The sequence below is a fragment of the Phocoena phocoena genome, chromosome 17 (genome assembly GCF_963924675.1).
Source record: "Phocoena phocoena chromosome 17, mPhoPho1.1, whole genome shotgun sequence".
NCBI classification, from domain to species: Eukaryota; Metazoa; Chordata; class Mammalia; order Artiodactyla; family Phocoenidae; genus Phocoena; species Phocoena phocoena.
Genome location: NC_089235.1, coordinates 45,391,803 through 45,408,972, shown reverse-complemented (window position 1 = coordinate 45,408,972; position 17,170 = coordinate 45,391,803). Strand labels below are relative to the sequence as shown.

At 39.7% G+C, this 17,170-nt stretch overlaps 1 protein-coding gene across 1 annotated transcript; it reads left to right on the top strand.

Moving 5' to 3' along the window:
- The first annotated feature begins 3,518 nt into the window (after positions 1–3,518).
- Positions 3,519–14,295, top strand: ANKRD46 (ankyrin repeat domain 46). The gene is made up of 4 exons (XM_065895617.1): positions 3,519–3,619; positions 6,403–6,739; positions 7,913–8,071; positions 13,450–14,295. The coding sequence occupies exons 2-4, from the start codon at positions 6,429–6,431 to the stop codon at positions 13,664–13,666; spliced, it is 687 nt and encodes a 228-aa protein (XP_065751689.1). The 5' UTR covers positions 3,519–3,619; positions 6,403–6,428; the 3' UTR covers positions 13,667–14,295.
- Positions 14,296–17,170: the final 2,875 nt, after the last annotated feature.

The window sequence follows — 17,170 nt, the reverse complement described above, 5'->3', positions numbered from 1 at the left end:
TGTTTGGCGTTAGAAGCTCTTGTTACTGAGATCTGGGTGACTGCCTTGTCCCAAAGGATGAGTGCCTCCATCCTCATGAAGTTTCCTGGGCAGTGCCACAGAGCATGGAGTTGGAGTTTTAAATAGCAAGCTGTGCCAGCCCTCTAAGATCTGACCCCCAAAGTCCTGCTTTTAACAATCCCAGGGAGTTAGCCTCTGAGCCAGTCATTGGACACTGTCCCTTATGGACACTGTCCCTTAGGAATCAGAACCAGGCCATGGTGAACAACCAGAGGACTTTCTGGGGCTTGACTATTCCCATTATTGGCTGTTCTTGTGGTTTTTCTTCTGCCAGGAGGAACCAGTTCTCTTTTTCTTTCCTGGAGGTCTTTACTCCCCACTAGAGGTTACCCAGTTGTTAGAAACTGCTGTGTTACCAGAGGATCAGTGTTCTGTGCAAGCTAGGGCACAGTTGAGGACTGTACCCAGCCCCAGGAGAGTAATAACTGTTATTTTTTGGGTGCTTAAGTCATACAGCTAGTAAGTAGCTGAATTGGGATTCTGGCATTCCAGCTCCAGATACATTCTGGGTGGAGTAAACAAGCTCTTTGAACATCTGACAGTAGAGAAACTGCCTCTCTAGAGTGCTGTTCACTGCTGAAAGTAGCGCCTCTCAGGACAGTCAGACTGTGTATCACGTCTCTCTCCCTTCTGCTTTCCCCACCTCTAAAGCAGCCTCCAGTATGCCCATATCCATTCACAAGGTGACAGGCTCAGCCTTCTGTGAATCTTGAAAGATATCACACTTTAGTGCCTCTAACTCTGCTTGTGGAATGGTTCTTATGACACATTCCCTTTGGTAAATACCAGGACTTCTACCTGAGCCCTTCCAAATGGCAGGTCCTACAAACTCTTCCATAAATAATCTCTTACTCTCCTAGCACCCAGAGAAATGACTTCAAAGAAGACCTTCCTTCCTTCTTCCTTCCTTCCTTCCTTCCTTCTTCCTTCCTTCCTTCCTTCCTTCTTCCTTCCTTCCTTCCTTCCTTCCTTCCTTCCTTCCTTCCTCCTTCCTTCCTTCCTTCCTTCTTCCTTCCTTCCTTCCTTCCTTCCTTCCTTCCTTCCTTCCTTCCTTCCTTCCTTCCTTTCTTCATGGAGAAGATGAGCACATTTACACTCAACAATCTTTTCATCAAAATTTTTAGGCCTCTCTATGACCCAGACATTGCACTCCTGGCCATTTATCCCAGAGAAATGAAGACTTAATATAAAAATATGTACCTGAATGTTTTTAGAAGCCTTAACATAATGCCCCAAAACTGGAGATAATCAGATGTCCTTTAGTAGGTAGACAGTTAAACTGTGGTACATCCATACCTTGGAATACTACTCAGCAGTAGAAAAGAAACAAACTGTTGATACAGATAACAACCCAGATAAATCTCCAGAGAATTATGTTGAGTGAAAAAAAAAAATCCTCAAAGGTTACATACTGTATGGCTCTATTTATGTAACACTCTAGAAATGACAGAATTATAGTAATGGAAAACAGTAGTGGTTTCCAGGGGATAAGGAGAGGTAGGGGCAGGAGGGGAGTAGGTGTGGCTGTAAGAGGGCAAAGATCCTGGTGGGGCTGGAAATATTCTGTATCCTGACAGTATCAATGTCAATATCCTGGTTGTTGTTTTACTCTGTGTTACCATCAGGGGAAACTGGGTGAAAGGTACACAGGATCTCTCTGTATTGTTTCTTACAACTGAATTTGAATGTACAATTATCTCAAAATAAAAGGTTTAATTTAAAAAATCTTTAGTCCTCTTCACCCTTTGGACAATAGTTAACGTGTCCCGATTTTTATTCATTTCCATTATTTCTTGGGGAATCTATCAGTAGCTTTCTAGTGGTATATTTAGGGTCTTCAGCATTTTCTTGGCAGGTTTCTAGTAATTAGGTCTAATGCATTTATATAGCATTAAGTTTGAAATCACATAAATTTGTAATTTGATCGTTTATTTTCTTATGTGACCTTGTCATATCAAAAGAAACTGGCAGAAAATGGTCTTTCTTATGGATTTAAGGAAACATTAGGATTACTTTGGGGGCACATAACTATATAATCGATAATTCTATCTCCAAATAAACAGCTACACTTGTCCTTTTCATAATATAAATCCTACTATCTTCAGAATAAACCCCTGTACCATTTTAACATTGAAAAAGTCACATCTTAAATTAATATATTAGACTTTAGTCATGAAGGCTCAGCTCTAGTGAGCAGGACATAAAAGGAAAATAGTAGGCTTTGGGTGAACACAGACTGTTTGTTCAGGGAAATCAATTAAGTGGCTCAGTGATAATGAAATCTGTCTAAACTGGTATTACAGACTTGCAGAAATATAGGGAACAGTTGAATAGGGTTGGATGTTTTGCGTATAATCATGTCATCATGATATTTGCTGAACTGTTGTGGGACTGGTCCTCACATGTAATTTGTCTTCACTTCCAACCTCACTGATAGCCCTTACGATACAACCTGACTTACGTATGGTAAATGGAGCTTTATAAAATGCCATTGATTATTCCCTATAAGTTTATTTAAAGGGACTTGATGACAGCGTAAGTGACTAGTAAAAGTCATGAATTTCAGCTGGAACTATAAATTTGGGATTTAGACTTTATATCCCAAATTTACCACTTAGCATATTATCTGGAACATTTTGGGCACACAGTAAATGTTTGCCTAACAAATTACTATTGATTTTTTGTGGTCCACGCTGCCTGTCCATGACCCTCTCGCTTCCACGTTCCTTCAAGAGAAGAGTGCAGTGGGACTGACGGGGGACTCTTCAGATGTCTGTCAGTGCTCTAAGGGGAAACCTGAGGGGGGTCCCAGTGAAAGTGTGAGTGTGGGGCTGCACCGAGATGCAGGAGGGGTGGGGTCAGGCATGTGGAAAAGACTGCAGATAGATTTGAGCCAGTTTTCTTTCACACTGAAAAGAAAAGGTAGTTGGACAATCTCAGGAGGAGATTGAAGTACCAGTATTCAAGACAGATGAGACATTTTTTTTTCCCTAAATGTACCTGTTTGGTTTAAACACAAGTATTGGTTGTTTTTAATTTATTCCCCCACTGCAAATAGCATTTTATTTCTAAAATTGCTTTAGTGGGCTAACCTGAGATGTAGCCACCATTTATAATAGGAAAAATATGCATTCCAAATTCTGGTAAGTTAGAGTGAATTTTCAGAGTGCAGTTTCTCCTCTATTGATGGTAACATAATCTGACTCTCTTTCTTTCATCTTTCTGACCGTGCTTTCTTGTTAGTGGGCAACAGAGCTTCTCCTTATTAAGCCCTTCTTTCCTCCTTTTCACCACTTTATTACTCGTCATTGACTTTAGTAGCCTCATAAGTTGATGCCTTACCCATAGATTTTCTGGAAAATATCTACAGGTCCCTGTACCTTGTCTATGTTTAGTAGAATAGCAAGTCCTTTTTCACACCACATCTTTGTTATAACTGAATTTTCTATTTATTATAGATCCTTGCTGGCACATTTCTGGATAGTCTGTTGAACCTTCTTAAAAATTCAGAGAAACTGCCGTGGGACCACGAAGAGAAAGATCTAATCTTAAGGCTTACGTGAGTATTTTCTACTGTGGACTCCCTCACAACATGTGAAAGCTTCAGTGAACTGTGGCCTTGCTTTTGGGCAGATTCAGTTCTATAGTCAAGATGAAAAATGTTATCTATCATTGGGCTTATTAAATTTGGAGGTTAGTAGTTTCTCAAGGGCACAAAGAAATCACAAAATAAACCATGCTTATTCTCACTTAAAAAATAGACAAGAAAGACTTGTCCTTTTTACTGAGCTGATATTCGAAAGAATCCCAGTCTGCAAACCACAAGAATTCTTAACTGTTTGAACCAAAAATACCAAGTAGATTGTTTTTCATTATCTATTCTTAGAGAATTTAACCGAAACATGGTACCTCTTGAAAAGCACTTGATATGTGGTATTTTAATTTTTTAAAAGCTTGTGATACCTCTGTCTTTTTTATGGTCCAATCCAATGACTACTGTAGGGGAAAATAGGGAGATTACCCTTGAAAGAGAATTCTTGACTGTTTTTTTGAGAAACGTCTTCCCATTGGGTTAATTTCTTTAAAAAGCATTATATAGTGTCATAATCTGAGGTTTATCTTATCTTGATCCCTGTAACTCTTAATCATAAACATATTTTCCCATTATTTAGCATTATCCTTAACAGCTCCTTCTCACCCTTTATATCCAACAGGTCATTGAGTTGTGTTCATGCTATCTAGTGTATCGCTCTCCAGTATGCCCCCTTCTCTCTGCCACTGCCTTAGAGCAGGCTATCATCATTTCTTGCCTGGATCTCTACAATGACACTGATTGATCTCCCTGTCTCCAATCTTGACCCTCTCCAAACTAACCTCTCTGTATTGCCAGAAAGTCATCTTTCTGAAAGACTAATATACTAAGACCATGCCATTTCCTTGACTTGAAATCCTTCAATGACTCCTTACTAAATAAAATTCAGGTATAATAAATCTTACTATGGACTTGTTAGGAAGATTAAATAAAATTCATTAAGACCCCTTAATGCAGTGCCTGGCTCGGAACAGGCTCTCAGTCTGTGTTAATGTTTCCCCCTTGCACGCATGGCAGCAGCAGAGCTTAAGGTGGCCCAGGAATAGAGGGACAGTGGCTCTGCTGGAAACCAGGCTAAAAGGAGTGGGGGCCAAGAATCTCACCGCACTCCAGAGCCAGGCTTTCCTAAATCCCCGGGAGGTTAGGCACAATAGATTGATCTAGCATCCAGTTCCATCTGTGTTCCAGGAAGACTTTGCCTGATAAGTTATAAGCCAAGCTCATGTATGACTAAGCTTTCTTAACCTTAGAGTGAGGGAGCCATCTTAACGAACACATCGGTCTCTGCCTTTGTGTTTTCTTGTTTTGGTTTGTTTTCTCTTTAACTTCTTAGTAAAGTTTCTTTTGTCAGGCTTTAACTTTTTCTTAAATGAACCAAGGAAAGGACAATTGCAGGTGGGGTGGAGACACACCCACACACACACACACACACACACACACACACACACACACGCACGCACTGAGAGACCAAGAGATTGCTGAGGGCAGGGAAGTATCAATGAAGGATGTGTGGAAACACCTACTGGTGAACCGAGGCTACTCAGATGGGTGAAGTATTAGCATGGACACAGCTGGGATTGCTGCCTTTGTCCTGCCTCTGCATCCCCACAGAGACCTGTTTTTCCTCATCTCTCCATCTTAAGACAGTGGGAGTTTGGCAAAATCAGATATTTAGATAACCACAGAACAAAGCAGAATAGGATCAATACTGTAAAAAGGACAGAATCCTTAATTTCATGATACTTCCAGTTTTTAAATTTAGTTTGTTGCCTTCCTTAGCTTTTCTCTTTCTATGAAAAATTTGAAGTTTGTGCTCTAAACACAACATTTAGCAGGTCCTTATTGAGTGTGAATTAAGTTATTGCTTTTTTCATGATGATCTAGTTAACTTTTGAGCTGATAATTCTGTTTTACCATATAGAATATCTCAAATACAATAAAAAGCAAATATATGAAAGAGAATTACTTTGTTTTCAATAAGAATCTCTACCAGTAGTAGCGTTTGTGTGTGTGTATGTGCGTGTATAGGTAGTTTTATGAAGTTTAAGGAACATGCTGTCTTTGTCTTCTGATGATGTAATAAACTTAAATCTAAGCACTTATATCTTTTTTTTTTTTTTTTTTTTTTGCTGTATGCAGGCCTCTCACTGTTGTGGCCTCTCCCGTTGCGGAGCACAGGCTCTGGACACACAGGCTCAGCGGCCATGGCTCACGGGCCCAGCCGCTCTGCGGCATGTGGGATCTTCCCGGACCAGGCCATGAACCCGTGTCCCCTGCATCGGCAGGCGGACTCTCAACCACTGCGCCACCAGGGAAGCCCTAAGCACTTATATTTTGCTTCACTTTAAAAATATCTCAATCCAGGGACTTCCCTGGCCGTCCAGTGGTTAACACTCCATGCTTCCAATGCAGGGAATGCAGGTTTGATCCCTGGTTGGGGAACTAAGACCCACGTGCCGTGTGGCGCGGCCAAAAAAAAAAATCTCAGTGTTTTTATATGATGAAAAGTGAAGTATGGCTTTATGGTAATTTAATTGCAATTTTGATTCAACAGATATGAGAAAAATGAGACATTTTAATGGAAAATAAAAAAATAGTAATTGATAACTCTGTTGTTGTTTCTGTTTGGTGAGGTAATTTATTAGAGGCAGGAGGCCAAGAAGAAAAAGAAATAGCGCTTTTCTAAATGACTTCATTGTCTTGATTTAGTTGGCTTCTCTGAATCTTGTTCACCTCGTATTTCATTACAGGCACATTCCGTCACCACATCTGAACAATGTCCTACGTTTTTGTGAATGATTCTTCTCAGACTAACGTGCCCCTGCTACAAGCCTGTATCGATGGAGACTTTAACTACTCCAAGAGGCTTTTGGAAAGTGGCTTTGACCCAAATATTCGTGACACCAGGGGCAGGACAGGCCTTCACCTCGCAGCAGCCCGAGGGAATGTAGACATCTGCCAGTTATTACATAAATTTGGTGCTGATCTCCTGGCCACAGATTATCAGGGAAACACAGCTCTTCATCTCTGTGGCCACGTGGATACCATTCAATTCTTAGTTTCCAATGGACTCAAAATTGATATTTGGTAAGTTCTGTGGTTTTTGAAGTCTTGTCACTTCTTCCCATTAGTCTGTCAACCAATGATCTAATCTTGGAGTCCGTTGATTTTGTTTCCTCACCGATTGAGCACAGCAAGTTCAGAAGGGTATTGAGGACAATGAGTGAGGGAACAAGAGTCTGACTTCTAGGTTTATGCTGAAGCAGTGTATGTCTTTCTATGAAAATAGTGGCTAGGTTCTGCTACTAATTAATTGTGTATTGTAAGACAAGGGCACTTGTCGACAATCTGTTACAGCCTGGGCACTGCACATACTGTGTTTAGCTCATTTAATCCTCAGAATGAATAACTCTTAAGGTAGGTATTCATTTCATAGATGAAATAATTGAGACAAGCATTCTGAGTTAAATGACTTAACAAAGGTCACACAGCTGGAATCTGAACCTCGTTCCACCTGATTCCAAAGCTTGTTTGCCTTCTGTCCTATAATATACCATGCTAGCTTCCTAATCTCTCTGGGGTGCTCACAGTCCTTTTGATACTGAACAATTTGAAGAAGTAGTGGTTTTTTTGGTTTGTTTTAGTGATTCCATCTCTTGAGTGGGAAAGATCAGGCCACTTTAAAAAGTGACCTTGACTTTTAAGCCACAGTTTCATGTTGCCCTAATTTATTGGTGCTCTAGTGTCCCTAAATTTGAATAAGACAGTAAGTGGTTCTGCTGCTACAGAACAAGATGTGGTGGGAATTAACTATAGGATTCAGTGTTACTTGGGCTCTCTCCTGTTGTTAAATAGCTAGGTGAACCAAAGCAGCTTATTTGATTGCTTTTGAGCGTGGGTGTTTTTTTTTGTTGTTTGTTTAATTCTTAGACATTTAAAAAATATATACACACTTCTCATGAAATATATAAATGTCAGATAAGGATGAATCTAGAATTTTCCAATTAATTTCTAGGAAGATGCCCTCCTTTTCTTTTATTTATTCTCATTTATCTACTCTTGCCTGTATATTTTTTTTTTCCTTTTTCTCTAAAAGGAAAAAAAAAAAAGGTTAACTCAAAATTCAGGTTCCACCTCAACGGCTGGTTCTGCTCTGGGTTTTAATTTCGAGTTAATAGGGCCCATGCCTTCCTCACTGAGATCTAAACAAATGGCTACTAACAGTATAATATAACCTCTTTATTTTTATGAACTTTTTAGCAATCATCAAGGTGCTACACCCCTGGTTCTGGCAAAGCGCAGGGGAGTGAATAAAGATGTCATCCGATTGCTGGAATCTTTGGAAGAGCAGGAGGTAAAAGGATTTAACAGAGGAACTCACTCAAAACTGGAGACTATGCAGACAGCTGAGAGTGAAAGGTACTTTGATACTTTCAAGTAAAGTGCTTTGGTACTTTCTTTGAACTTATATTAGTCCTTATGGCTCCAGATTACAATTGAAAAGCTATTAACGGAAAGTACTGTGTGCCCACATGCACAGAATGTTCTGTTAGCCACTGGGCAAGGGCAGCCTGCTGTATTGGTAGTACAAGTGAAAAGAGCTGAATAAGAGGGAGGGAAACAGGAATCTGAGAATTTAAGTACAGATCACAAAAAGAATGGAATTTCAAAAAAGGAGGAGAAAGATAAGTCAGGACAAGAACTTGGACAGTATTAGAAAAGACCAAAAAGCTACCTTTCAGAGGTAGGGAATTAAAGTGCTGAGGAAAAGTAAAACAGGAGAGTAAGACAAGACTTAACACATACACAGTTCAGTGATGTGAAAGTGACTTTTACATGAGACGGAACAAATGAAATTTGGGCTCCTGTAAGTAATTGAAGCTAAGATGTAGTGACTGACAGGGTCTCAAATATCTCATCATTTCTCATCTAGAAGCAGTTTAGAACATAGTTCAGGGAGCTCTGGAAAGGTGACCAGGCATCTTTTCTCTGGCATCACAGGCTCAACAGGTAAAGTCTCTAGGCCAGACTTAGTTGTACTAGCATGTAGTTTGGTTGACCACCATGGAGTTTAAGCTTTCCAGGTATTACAGGGGAGGAAGGATGATGAGATTTATAGTCTCCTCCCACAATTTTCGGTGGACTAGGGCCCTCAGTAGCTATTGACCCAGTAGCAGATTGACCAAGACTTGGAATTAGGAGCATATGGTCCACTTAGACTGTTGAGATCATTGTTTCTGTGAGTTCCAGATGAAATCCTCTGTTTTTCATAGTTCACCCTTAATTTCTGTGCCCGTGACTCCTTTCCTCCCTCTTCGTGGACTGCCTGGTGTACTCCTTGGGGACCATTAATTCTACTCTCAAGTTTAGGATTATTTTGTTTGTTACAAATACTTATTATTGTCCAAAGAAATTAAACAGTTTTACTTCTAGAACGGTGCATGCTCCTTATGAGTTATCACTGAAGGCTGGCAAGTACATAAAATAAGAAGCCAGAGGTGCATTGGCAAGCCCTTCTTTCACCTGTGTGCTCTGGATTGGCAGTCAAGATGCTATAAGCAATTCAATAACATTGAGTTATCTGTTTTTTATTAAAGATCATGTTCTTGCAAAATAACTTAAAATTTATTTTCAAAACTACTTTAAGCTTCTTTACTGTGAAAAATGTCCAAGAATGTGCACTTTCTTGGTATATATTCAGGACTTTGCTTGGTATATTTTGTTAATAGCCAATTTCTTGGCATCTCTTTATTAGAAATATACTTTATTTTGCCTCAGTTGTGATTATTTATTAACTAAGAAGTGATTAGTCATTTGAGCAATGCAATATGAAGTATTTATTCCTACTTCTTTCACGTACCTGCCATTGCACTTCAGCATGAGAATTTGCATTATTTACGGCATTATGTAAAGCCTGTTCTTTGAAAATTGAATTATTAATACTTGTACTACCTAGTTGTCCTATCTTACTCCTGCCCTTCAGTGTCATGGTAGGAAGGTGTGGTTGAAGCTTAAATTAAAAAGCTTAAAGCAGCATCACTGGTTATTAGGGAAAATGCAGATCAAAACCACAGTGAAATACCACTTTATTCCCAATAGGATGGCTACAATCAAAAAGATGGACAACAACAACTACTGGCAATGATATGAAAAAATTCGAGCCATCATCCATTGCTGGTGGGAATGTAAAATAGCATAGCTGCTGTGGAAGACAGTCTGGCAGCTCCTCAAAAAGTTACACAGAATTACCATACGACCCAACAATTCTACTTTTAGGTATACACCCAAGAAAATTGAAAACACATGTCACACAAAAACTTGTACATGAATTTCATAGAAGCATTATTTATAATAACCGAAAGGTAGAAACCACCCAAAAGTCCATCGATGATGAGTGGATAAACAAACTGTCATCTATCCATCTAGTGAAACATTATTCCACCATAAAAAGGAATGTAATACTGATATGTGCTACAACGCAGATGAGCTTTGAAAACATGCTACATGAGAGAAGCCAGGCACAAAAGGCCAAATATCATATGATTCCATTTATATGAAGTGTCCATAATCAGCAAATAGAAAGTAGTGGTTGCCAGGAGCAGGGGAAGGGGCAGTGGGAAGTGGCTGCTGAAGGTACAGAGTTTATTATAGAGGCGACCAAATGTTCTAAAATTAGATAGTGGAGATGGTTCTACAACTTTGTGAATTTACTAAAAACCACTGAATCATGTACTTTAATTTTTTAAATTTTACTTGTTGCTGTATGCAGGGTTTCTCTAGTTGCAGCGAGCAGGGGCTACTCTTCATTGTGGCGCGTGGGCTTCTCATCGTGGTGGCTTCTCTTGTTGCGGAGCATGGGCTTGAGGCACACGGGCTTCAGTAGTTGCAGCATGCGGGCTCAGTAGTTGTGGCATGTGGGCCCTAGAGCAAGTGGGCTTCAGTAGTTGCAGCACACGGGCTCAGTAATTGTGGCGCGTGGGCTCTAGGGCGCACTGGCTTTAGTAGTTGTGACGTGTGGGCTCAGAAGTTGTGGCTTGCGGGCTCTAGAGCACAGGTTCAGTAGTTGTGGCGCATGGGCTTAGTTGCTCCGTGGCATATGGGATCTTCCCGAACCAGGGATGGAAACTGTGTCCCCTGCATTAGCAGGTAGATTCTTAACCACTGCACCATCAGGGAAGCCCCTGAATCACATACTTTAAAAAGATGAATTTTATAGTACATGAATTACATCAATTTAAAAAAAGTGAGGGAGGACTTCCCTGGTGGCACAGTGGATATGACTCCATGCTTCCAGTGCAGGGGGCCTGGGTTTGATCCCTGGTTAAGGAACCAGATCCCACATGCATGCTGCAACTAAGAGTTTGCATGCCACAACTAAGGAGCCCACGTGCTGCAACTATGGAGCTGGTGAGCTGCAACTAAGGAGCCTGCGAGCCACAACTAAGGAGCCCGCCTGCCACAACTAAGACCCTGTGCAACCAAATAAATATTTTTTAAAAAATAAAAAAAGTGGGGAAAAAGTTTAAAGGGATTGGCTAGTACATGGCATTGTGGCATAGCTGTGTAATGATTAGCCTTTTCTAGAACAGGAGATAAAGCAAGATTTTGAATGTATTTAGTGTTTTCCAGTCCCCTTATGATTCCCTGAAACATAGCATAACTTCTTAAGGGCCTATGAGTCAAGTTGATGAAAAACATTTCCCCACACCCCCTTATATCCTAAGTTTAATTTAGTTCCTTTTTACTCTGTAGGTATGGGATGACAGAGACAGTGTAGGTGACACATGTACAAAAAAGATTACACATGCACACACAGACCATCATGCTAGAATCAGGTATTTCCTAGACAGTAGAAAACATTTCATTGGATCAGGTTGCTACAGACAGTTCTGATTGGCAAAACTTCATGGGCTCCTAGAGAACGTGCAACTGAATTCTCATTTTACAGGTCCCTACCCCACCCGCCACTATCCAAAAGTAGAGTGTTCCTAGGAAACCTTTCCTTAAGCCGAGATGGCATAAAGCAATTGCCTTAGGACTCATCTTACTAATGGATGCACAAAATAAATCGAGATAAAGCACAGATGCTCACAGACACAGTTCAAGGATATTGCGGCTGGATGCTGAGATGCTGCGTGTAGTTCCTGGGGAAGGAGCTTGGTGGTGCCACTCTTCCTGCAAAATAAACATTAAACACTGTTTTTGCTTTTCGCCTTTTTTCATATGAAAGCAAAAATCCTCTTGGGATTACTTTCAGTTAGCAAATACTGGTAGTATTGTAGATGTTTCTTAAAAGTGAGGAGGCATAAAGCAAACTTTCAAAAAATGGGGGATACCTGTATATCTAACACCTTTAAGTATGAGAGCATGTTGACTCAGACGTAGTCAATAAATTTCATGTAAGTCAAAATTAACCTCTCCTGAACTTCTTAAAGTTCTAATCTTATTTTTGAACTTGCTTGAGTTTTCTTTAAATTTTTGTGTTGTTGTAGATTCCCATTGAAAATGTCTTCTCCTATTCAGAAGATAAATATTAAAAAAAGTTTGGATGTCAAACAGATTGGCCCATTAAGAAATCACCTTCCCATGATTAGAGAAGACTCTAAATGCCAGTAAACGCTGAAGTGCCTTTGTTTAACAGTGTCAAGAAGTAAAATAAAGTTATAGGTTACCAAAAAAAAACAAAAAACCACTGTCAATTTTGCATGATGAACCAGGCTCTTAAGACATTGTTTTGTGCTGTTTCCATTGTTCTGCCCCAAGATGGTTGGAAGATTATGAAGAGAAGGAGTTTAGGAAGGATAATAACAGCGGTAGATAGTTGATACCTGTGATTATGGTCATTGTGGCTTTAATCTAAATGATACCCTGTTGTTGGTCCTGTATGTTGTGACATAATTGTGGGTGCTAATCCCTTAGAGCTTCAAATTCATCACTGTGCAGCCTTCCAAATACCAATGTCAGATATACTCTATTTGTAGTGGTCATATTTCTCGCTTATATAGTTACGAAAACCTGAATCAGTGTTTTTATGGTATTTGTGCTACCTTATTTTCAAGTAGACTCAGCCTTTATATGAAGAGAAATAAACGTATTTTGTGTTATTGTACAAGATGGAACTAAAACCAGTAGGAGGAACCTATTAAGAGGAATTCCTAATGGTTAGCCCTGTCCAAGTGCACAACAGACTGAAGAGTAAGCATGCATTACTAGAGTATTACAGTTTAAAGAAGGAATTCCTTCATTGGTCAGATTATTGAACTAAATTAATAAAAATTCCCTTTTCACTTTAAGATTCACATACTTTATAGAACAGTTTTTTAGACTTGCCCGTCTTTGCTTATTTCCATTAACATGAGTTCTCAAATTTTGAATCATCGTGTTGAATTCTAAATTTCAAATAACCAAAATGTGTTTTGCTTTAGTACCTGGTGGAAACAACTCATTTGACCTACTTCGAGACTTCTGCTTGGGACGTTTTTATTAGAAAAGGATTTTTAACTGACTCTTCTAGATACTAAACCAAGAAACATAATCATTACTGTTTAGCAGTTTATAGTTAAAGTTAGATTGTCCAGATACCTGCACGTATATAAATCAGTACACAAATGGGTGAGAATATATATATATATATATATATATATATATATATATATATATATATATATATGTCAGTTTTCTTCTTGTAAATATTGTATTTTAAGGTTGGTCTTTTCTAAACAATGCAGTTCCTATGGTTTTATGTTTTTGAAATGTGTTGTTTCATGCCCTTTCTTTTCCCTTTGCTTCTCTCGCAGTGCCATGGAAAGCCATTCCCTCCTCAATCCCAACCTGCAGCAAGGTGAGGGGGTCCTGTCCAGCTTCCGAACCACATGGCAGGAGTTTGTAGAGGATCTGGGCTTCTGGAGGGTGTTGCTCTTGATCTTTGTCATTGCTCTGCTGTCTCTTGGCATCGCCTACTATGTGAGTGGGGTGCTACCCTTCGTGGAAAACCAGCCTGAACTGGTGCATTAGAAGAGCCCATGGGAGAGGAGGCAGATGCCAGTGTCCTGGCTTCCGTTGTTTGTTCTCAGTTTCTCAAAGTTTTCTCTTGGTGCAAGGCAGTGAGGGCTGTACATTTTTTCTTTTTGCAGTTTTACACATTGTAATCCTTGTAGAAGAACTAACTACATACTGTAGTCAAGTATACTGTCCTAAAGCTACCTCCAACTCAGCCTGACTTCTTAGGAAAGGCTCTGCATAGCCTTGTTTGATAAAAACATGGAAGTGACTAAAGAATGAGAGATAGAGGATGAGACTAGGAAATCCTTGCTACAGAAATCTTACCCTAACATAAGACCAACTAAAGTGAAGTGTTTGAAGGTTGTCTTATATGATTAGTTTTGGTTGGTAGTTTTGTTTTTGTTTATTTTTGCAAGAGCTGCTTTTCTCTTTTTATTTACTCCCTCTGGGGAATATCGGGGGCGGGGGCTAGGGGAGAATGAAGCATTCAGCTTAAAACTTGAAGTGCTTTTTTCAAATCCTGTGTAGAGCAAATCAGTATTTTTGGAATGCTCGGTTTGTTTTAATATTTTCAAGTCTAGTCACATACCAAACAGAACTTTTGAAAATGAGCTGTAGTTTCCTCAAAAATGACTGATTTGATCTTATATTTATTTGTTTTTAGGATAATTTTGATTTTTTTCTAAGCTGCTTTGCTTGTTGTTGATATCTGTGACGAATGAACTTGAGTTCATTTTGTTCATTTGTCAGTTTCCCCTAGTGTTTATTTCAGAGATATTCTATTCATCAAAAATGCAGTCAGAAAACTTTCTCTACTCAGTAGTTAGCAGGGGAAAATAATTCTGATGTTTAAATGTCACTGTAATTCTGTAGTACTATTATTATGGTGAAAAATTCAGTTCTATAAGCTAGCTGTGTTGTCACAATTGTATCATAGTTCATAATTTTTTCATTTTATGTGCAATCCTGTTTAGAGGCCCTGTTAGAATTGTGGTGACAATCCCATACATGTCAGTTGTTCTCTGATGGCAAGAATGGATGGTGTATTTCTGAATTAACAGTGTTGAACTCTATTGTACTAGGTGTCATAAACTCTTTCTGAATGCTAATATTATGTAAATTGAAATATGGCCCCCAAACTGTATTGCAGCTTTTAGCAGTTGTTTGAAGGCCTCTTTTGTTAATGATTCTGCTATGTTTAAGTCATATTCTTGGGTTGTTAAAAAAGGATATGAAGACTTGAGAATTATTCATTGGGTGTAGTCAGAAAATTATAGTGAAAGAACTAATGGTTTTATTTTTTAGAACATAAGTCATCTAAGCTACCGCTAGTTGAATTGTTGCTAGAATTAGAAATTATAATTTAAAGCAGAATTGGTATTTCTGTGATTCTTTTTGCTTCTTAATATTTTCTCTTTTGCATTTTTCATGTGACTTTATCCTGTCTTAAAGAGCTGTTCTAGAATTCCTGATTTACCTGGCTGCCTCAGGATCAGCTCATAGCATCTTGCTTTTAGGTTAGATACAAACAAAATTAATCATACTTGGTGTAAATACAGCAAACCGTGGATGTTAGAATGGAGAACACTAGAACTCAAAATCAAAGTATATTCAGATTAAAAGCTTTGGAATTAGCTTTGCTTTTGTCTGTAACTCTACACAGATGTGCAAAATTGGTTAACATGTATGTAAATATATTGCATTTTTTAAAGATTTATGTTTCCTTTTAAGTGCTGATTTCTTTGTATTCTATTCTCTGCATTCAGTATTCAGTAATACTACCAATAAACGTATTTATAATCTCTTAATCACAATCTGTTTGCTTAGGTATCATTGTTTTTCTTTTAATTTAGGATTTTTTTAAATGGGTTCCAATTGGCTGTTCATAAAAACAAAGGTTTTTTTTTTCAAACCTGATGTAATAGGTGTATCATGTTTCACGTATGTTAGCCTTATAAATGTTCTGACACTAATTTGGGTGAATTGCTTTTGGACTTAAGCGTGATAATAACTACCATGATTAAGCACCTCCCAATTTTACAGGTCAGTTCACGTGCCTCATCTCATTTCATCCTTATGTTCACCCCACCCCTGCTGTGTTTCCCCATTTTATAAGATGAGGAAACTGATACTAGGAGGTTTAAGTAACTTGTCCAATATCAGACAGCTAAGACATAGTGGAATAGGGATTCCACATTCAGGCTCTATCCCCAATTATAAGTTTGCCTCTTCCTCCTGCCCTGCTGTCTGTCATGAGTCTGGTGGTGGAACCATCTAGAATCTTGCCTACAGCCGTCTCAGCAACACCTGTTACTAAAATGTTCACTCCTGTTTCTAAATACTTATCTTTTCCTCCTCCTATAATGCACCATTTTTCCACATCCTCCCAGGATTAGTAACCCTTCATATTGAAGCTCAATCCCTGGCACGTTCAGAAAACCTAACATAGTTAAATGTATCAGACTGCCCACTTCTCTCCCTGTCATTCCTCATCACTTACCGTACTCAGTAAACAGGTACAGTTGACCCTTGAACACTGCAGGGGTTACTAGGAAGTAGGGGCACTGACTACCGCACAGCTGAAATCGGCGAGTAAGTTGACAGGGGGCCCTTGGTATCTATGGTTCTGCACCTGCAGACTCAGCCAACAGTTGATGATCTTGCAGTGCTGCACGACGTATCTTTTGTTAAGATTTATTATTTATTTATTTATTTTTGGCTGTGGCTGGGTCTTAGTTATGGCACCTGGGATCTTTGTTGAGGCGTGCAGGATCTTTCGTTGTGGCGCGCAGGCCCTTTGTTGTGCTGTGCGGGTTTCCTCTTCTCTTGCTGTGGCGCACAGGCTCCAGGGTGCGTGGGCTCTGTAGTTCGCAGCACGTGTGCTCTAGTTGAGGCGCGGGCTCAGTAGTTGTGACGCAGGGGCTTAGTTGCCCTGCGGCATGTGGGATCTTAGTTCCCCGACCAGGGATCAAACCCACATCCCCTGCATTGTAAGGCAGATTCTTTACCACTGGACCACCAGGGAAATCCCTATACTACGTATTTAAGAAAAAAAATCCAGATATAAGTGGACCCATGCATTTAAAACCCTTGTTCAAGGGTCAACTGAATTTTTTTTTTTTAAAGCCTGGTGGGATTTTTTTTTTTTTTTTTTTGGCTGCGTTGGGTCTTCATTGCTGCACGCAGGCTTTCTCTAGTTGTGGTGAGCAGGGGCTGCTCTTCGTTGTGGTGCATGGGCTTCTCATTGTGGTGGCTTCTCGTTGCAGGGCACGGGCAATAGACACGCGGGCTTCCGTAGTTGTGGCTCACGGGCTCTAGAGCGCAGGGTCTGTAGTTGTGGCGCACGGGCTTAGTTGCTCTGCGGCATGTGGGATCTTCGTGGACCAGGGCTCGAACCCATGGCCCCTGCATTGGCAGGCGGATTCTTAACCACTGCACCACCAGGGAAGTCCTCAACTGAATTTTTTTTTTTGGTCTTTTTGATGATAAGTTTCATGAGAGCAGGGACTTCGTCTG

What these genes read in the sequence shown, in the direction of transcription:
- ANKRD46 (XM_065895617.1), top strand. Translation starts at nt 6,429, where the DNA reads ATGTCCTACGTTTTTGTGAATGATTCTTCTCAGACTAACGTGCCCCTG. An exon ending in GGACTCAAAATTGATATTTG is followed by an intron (nt 6,740 to 7,912) that starts GTAAGTTCTGTG and finishes TGAACTTTTTAG; the next exon opens with CAATCATCAAGGTGCTACAC. An exon ending in CAGACAGCTGAGAGTGAAAG is followed by an intron (nt 8,072 to 13,449) that starts GTACTTTGATAC and finishes CTTCTCTCGCAG; the next exon opens with TGCCATGGAAAGCCATTCCC.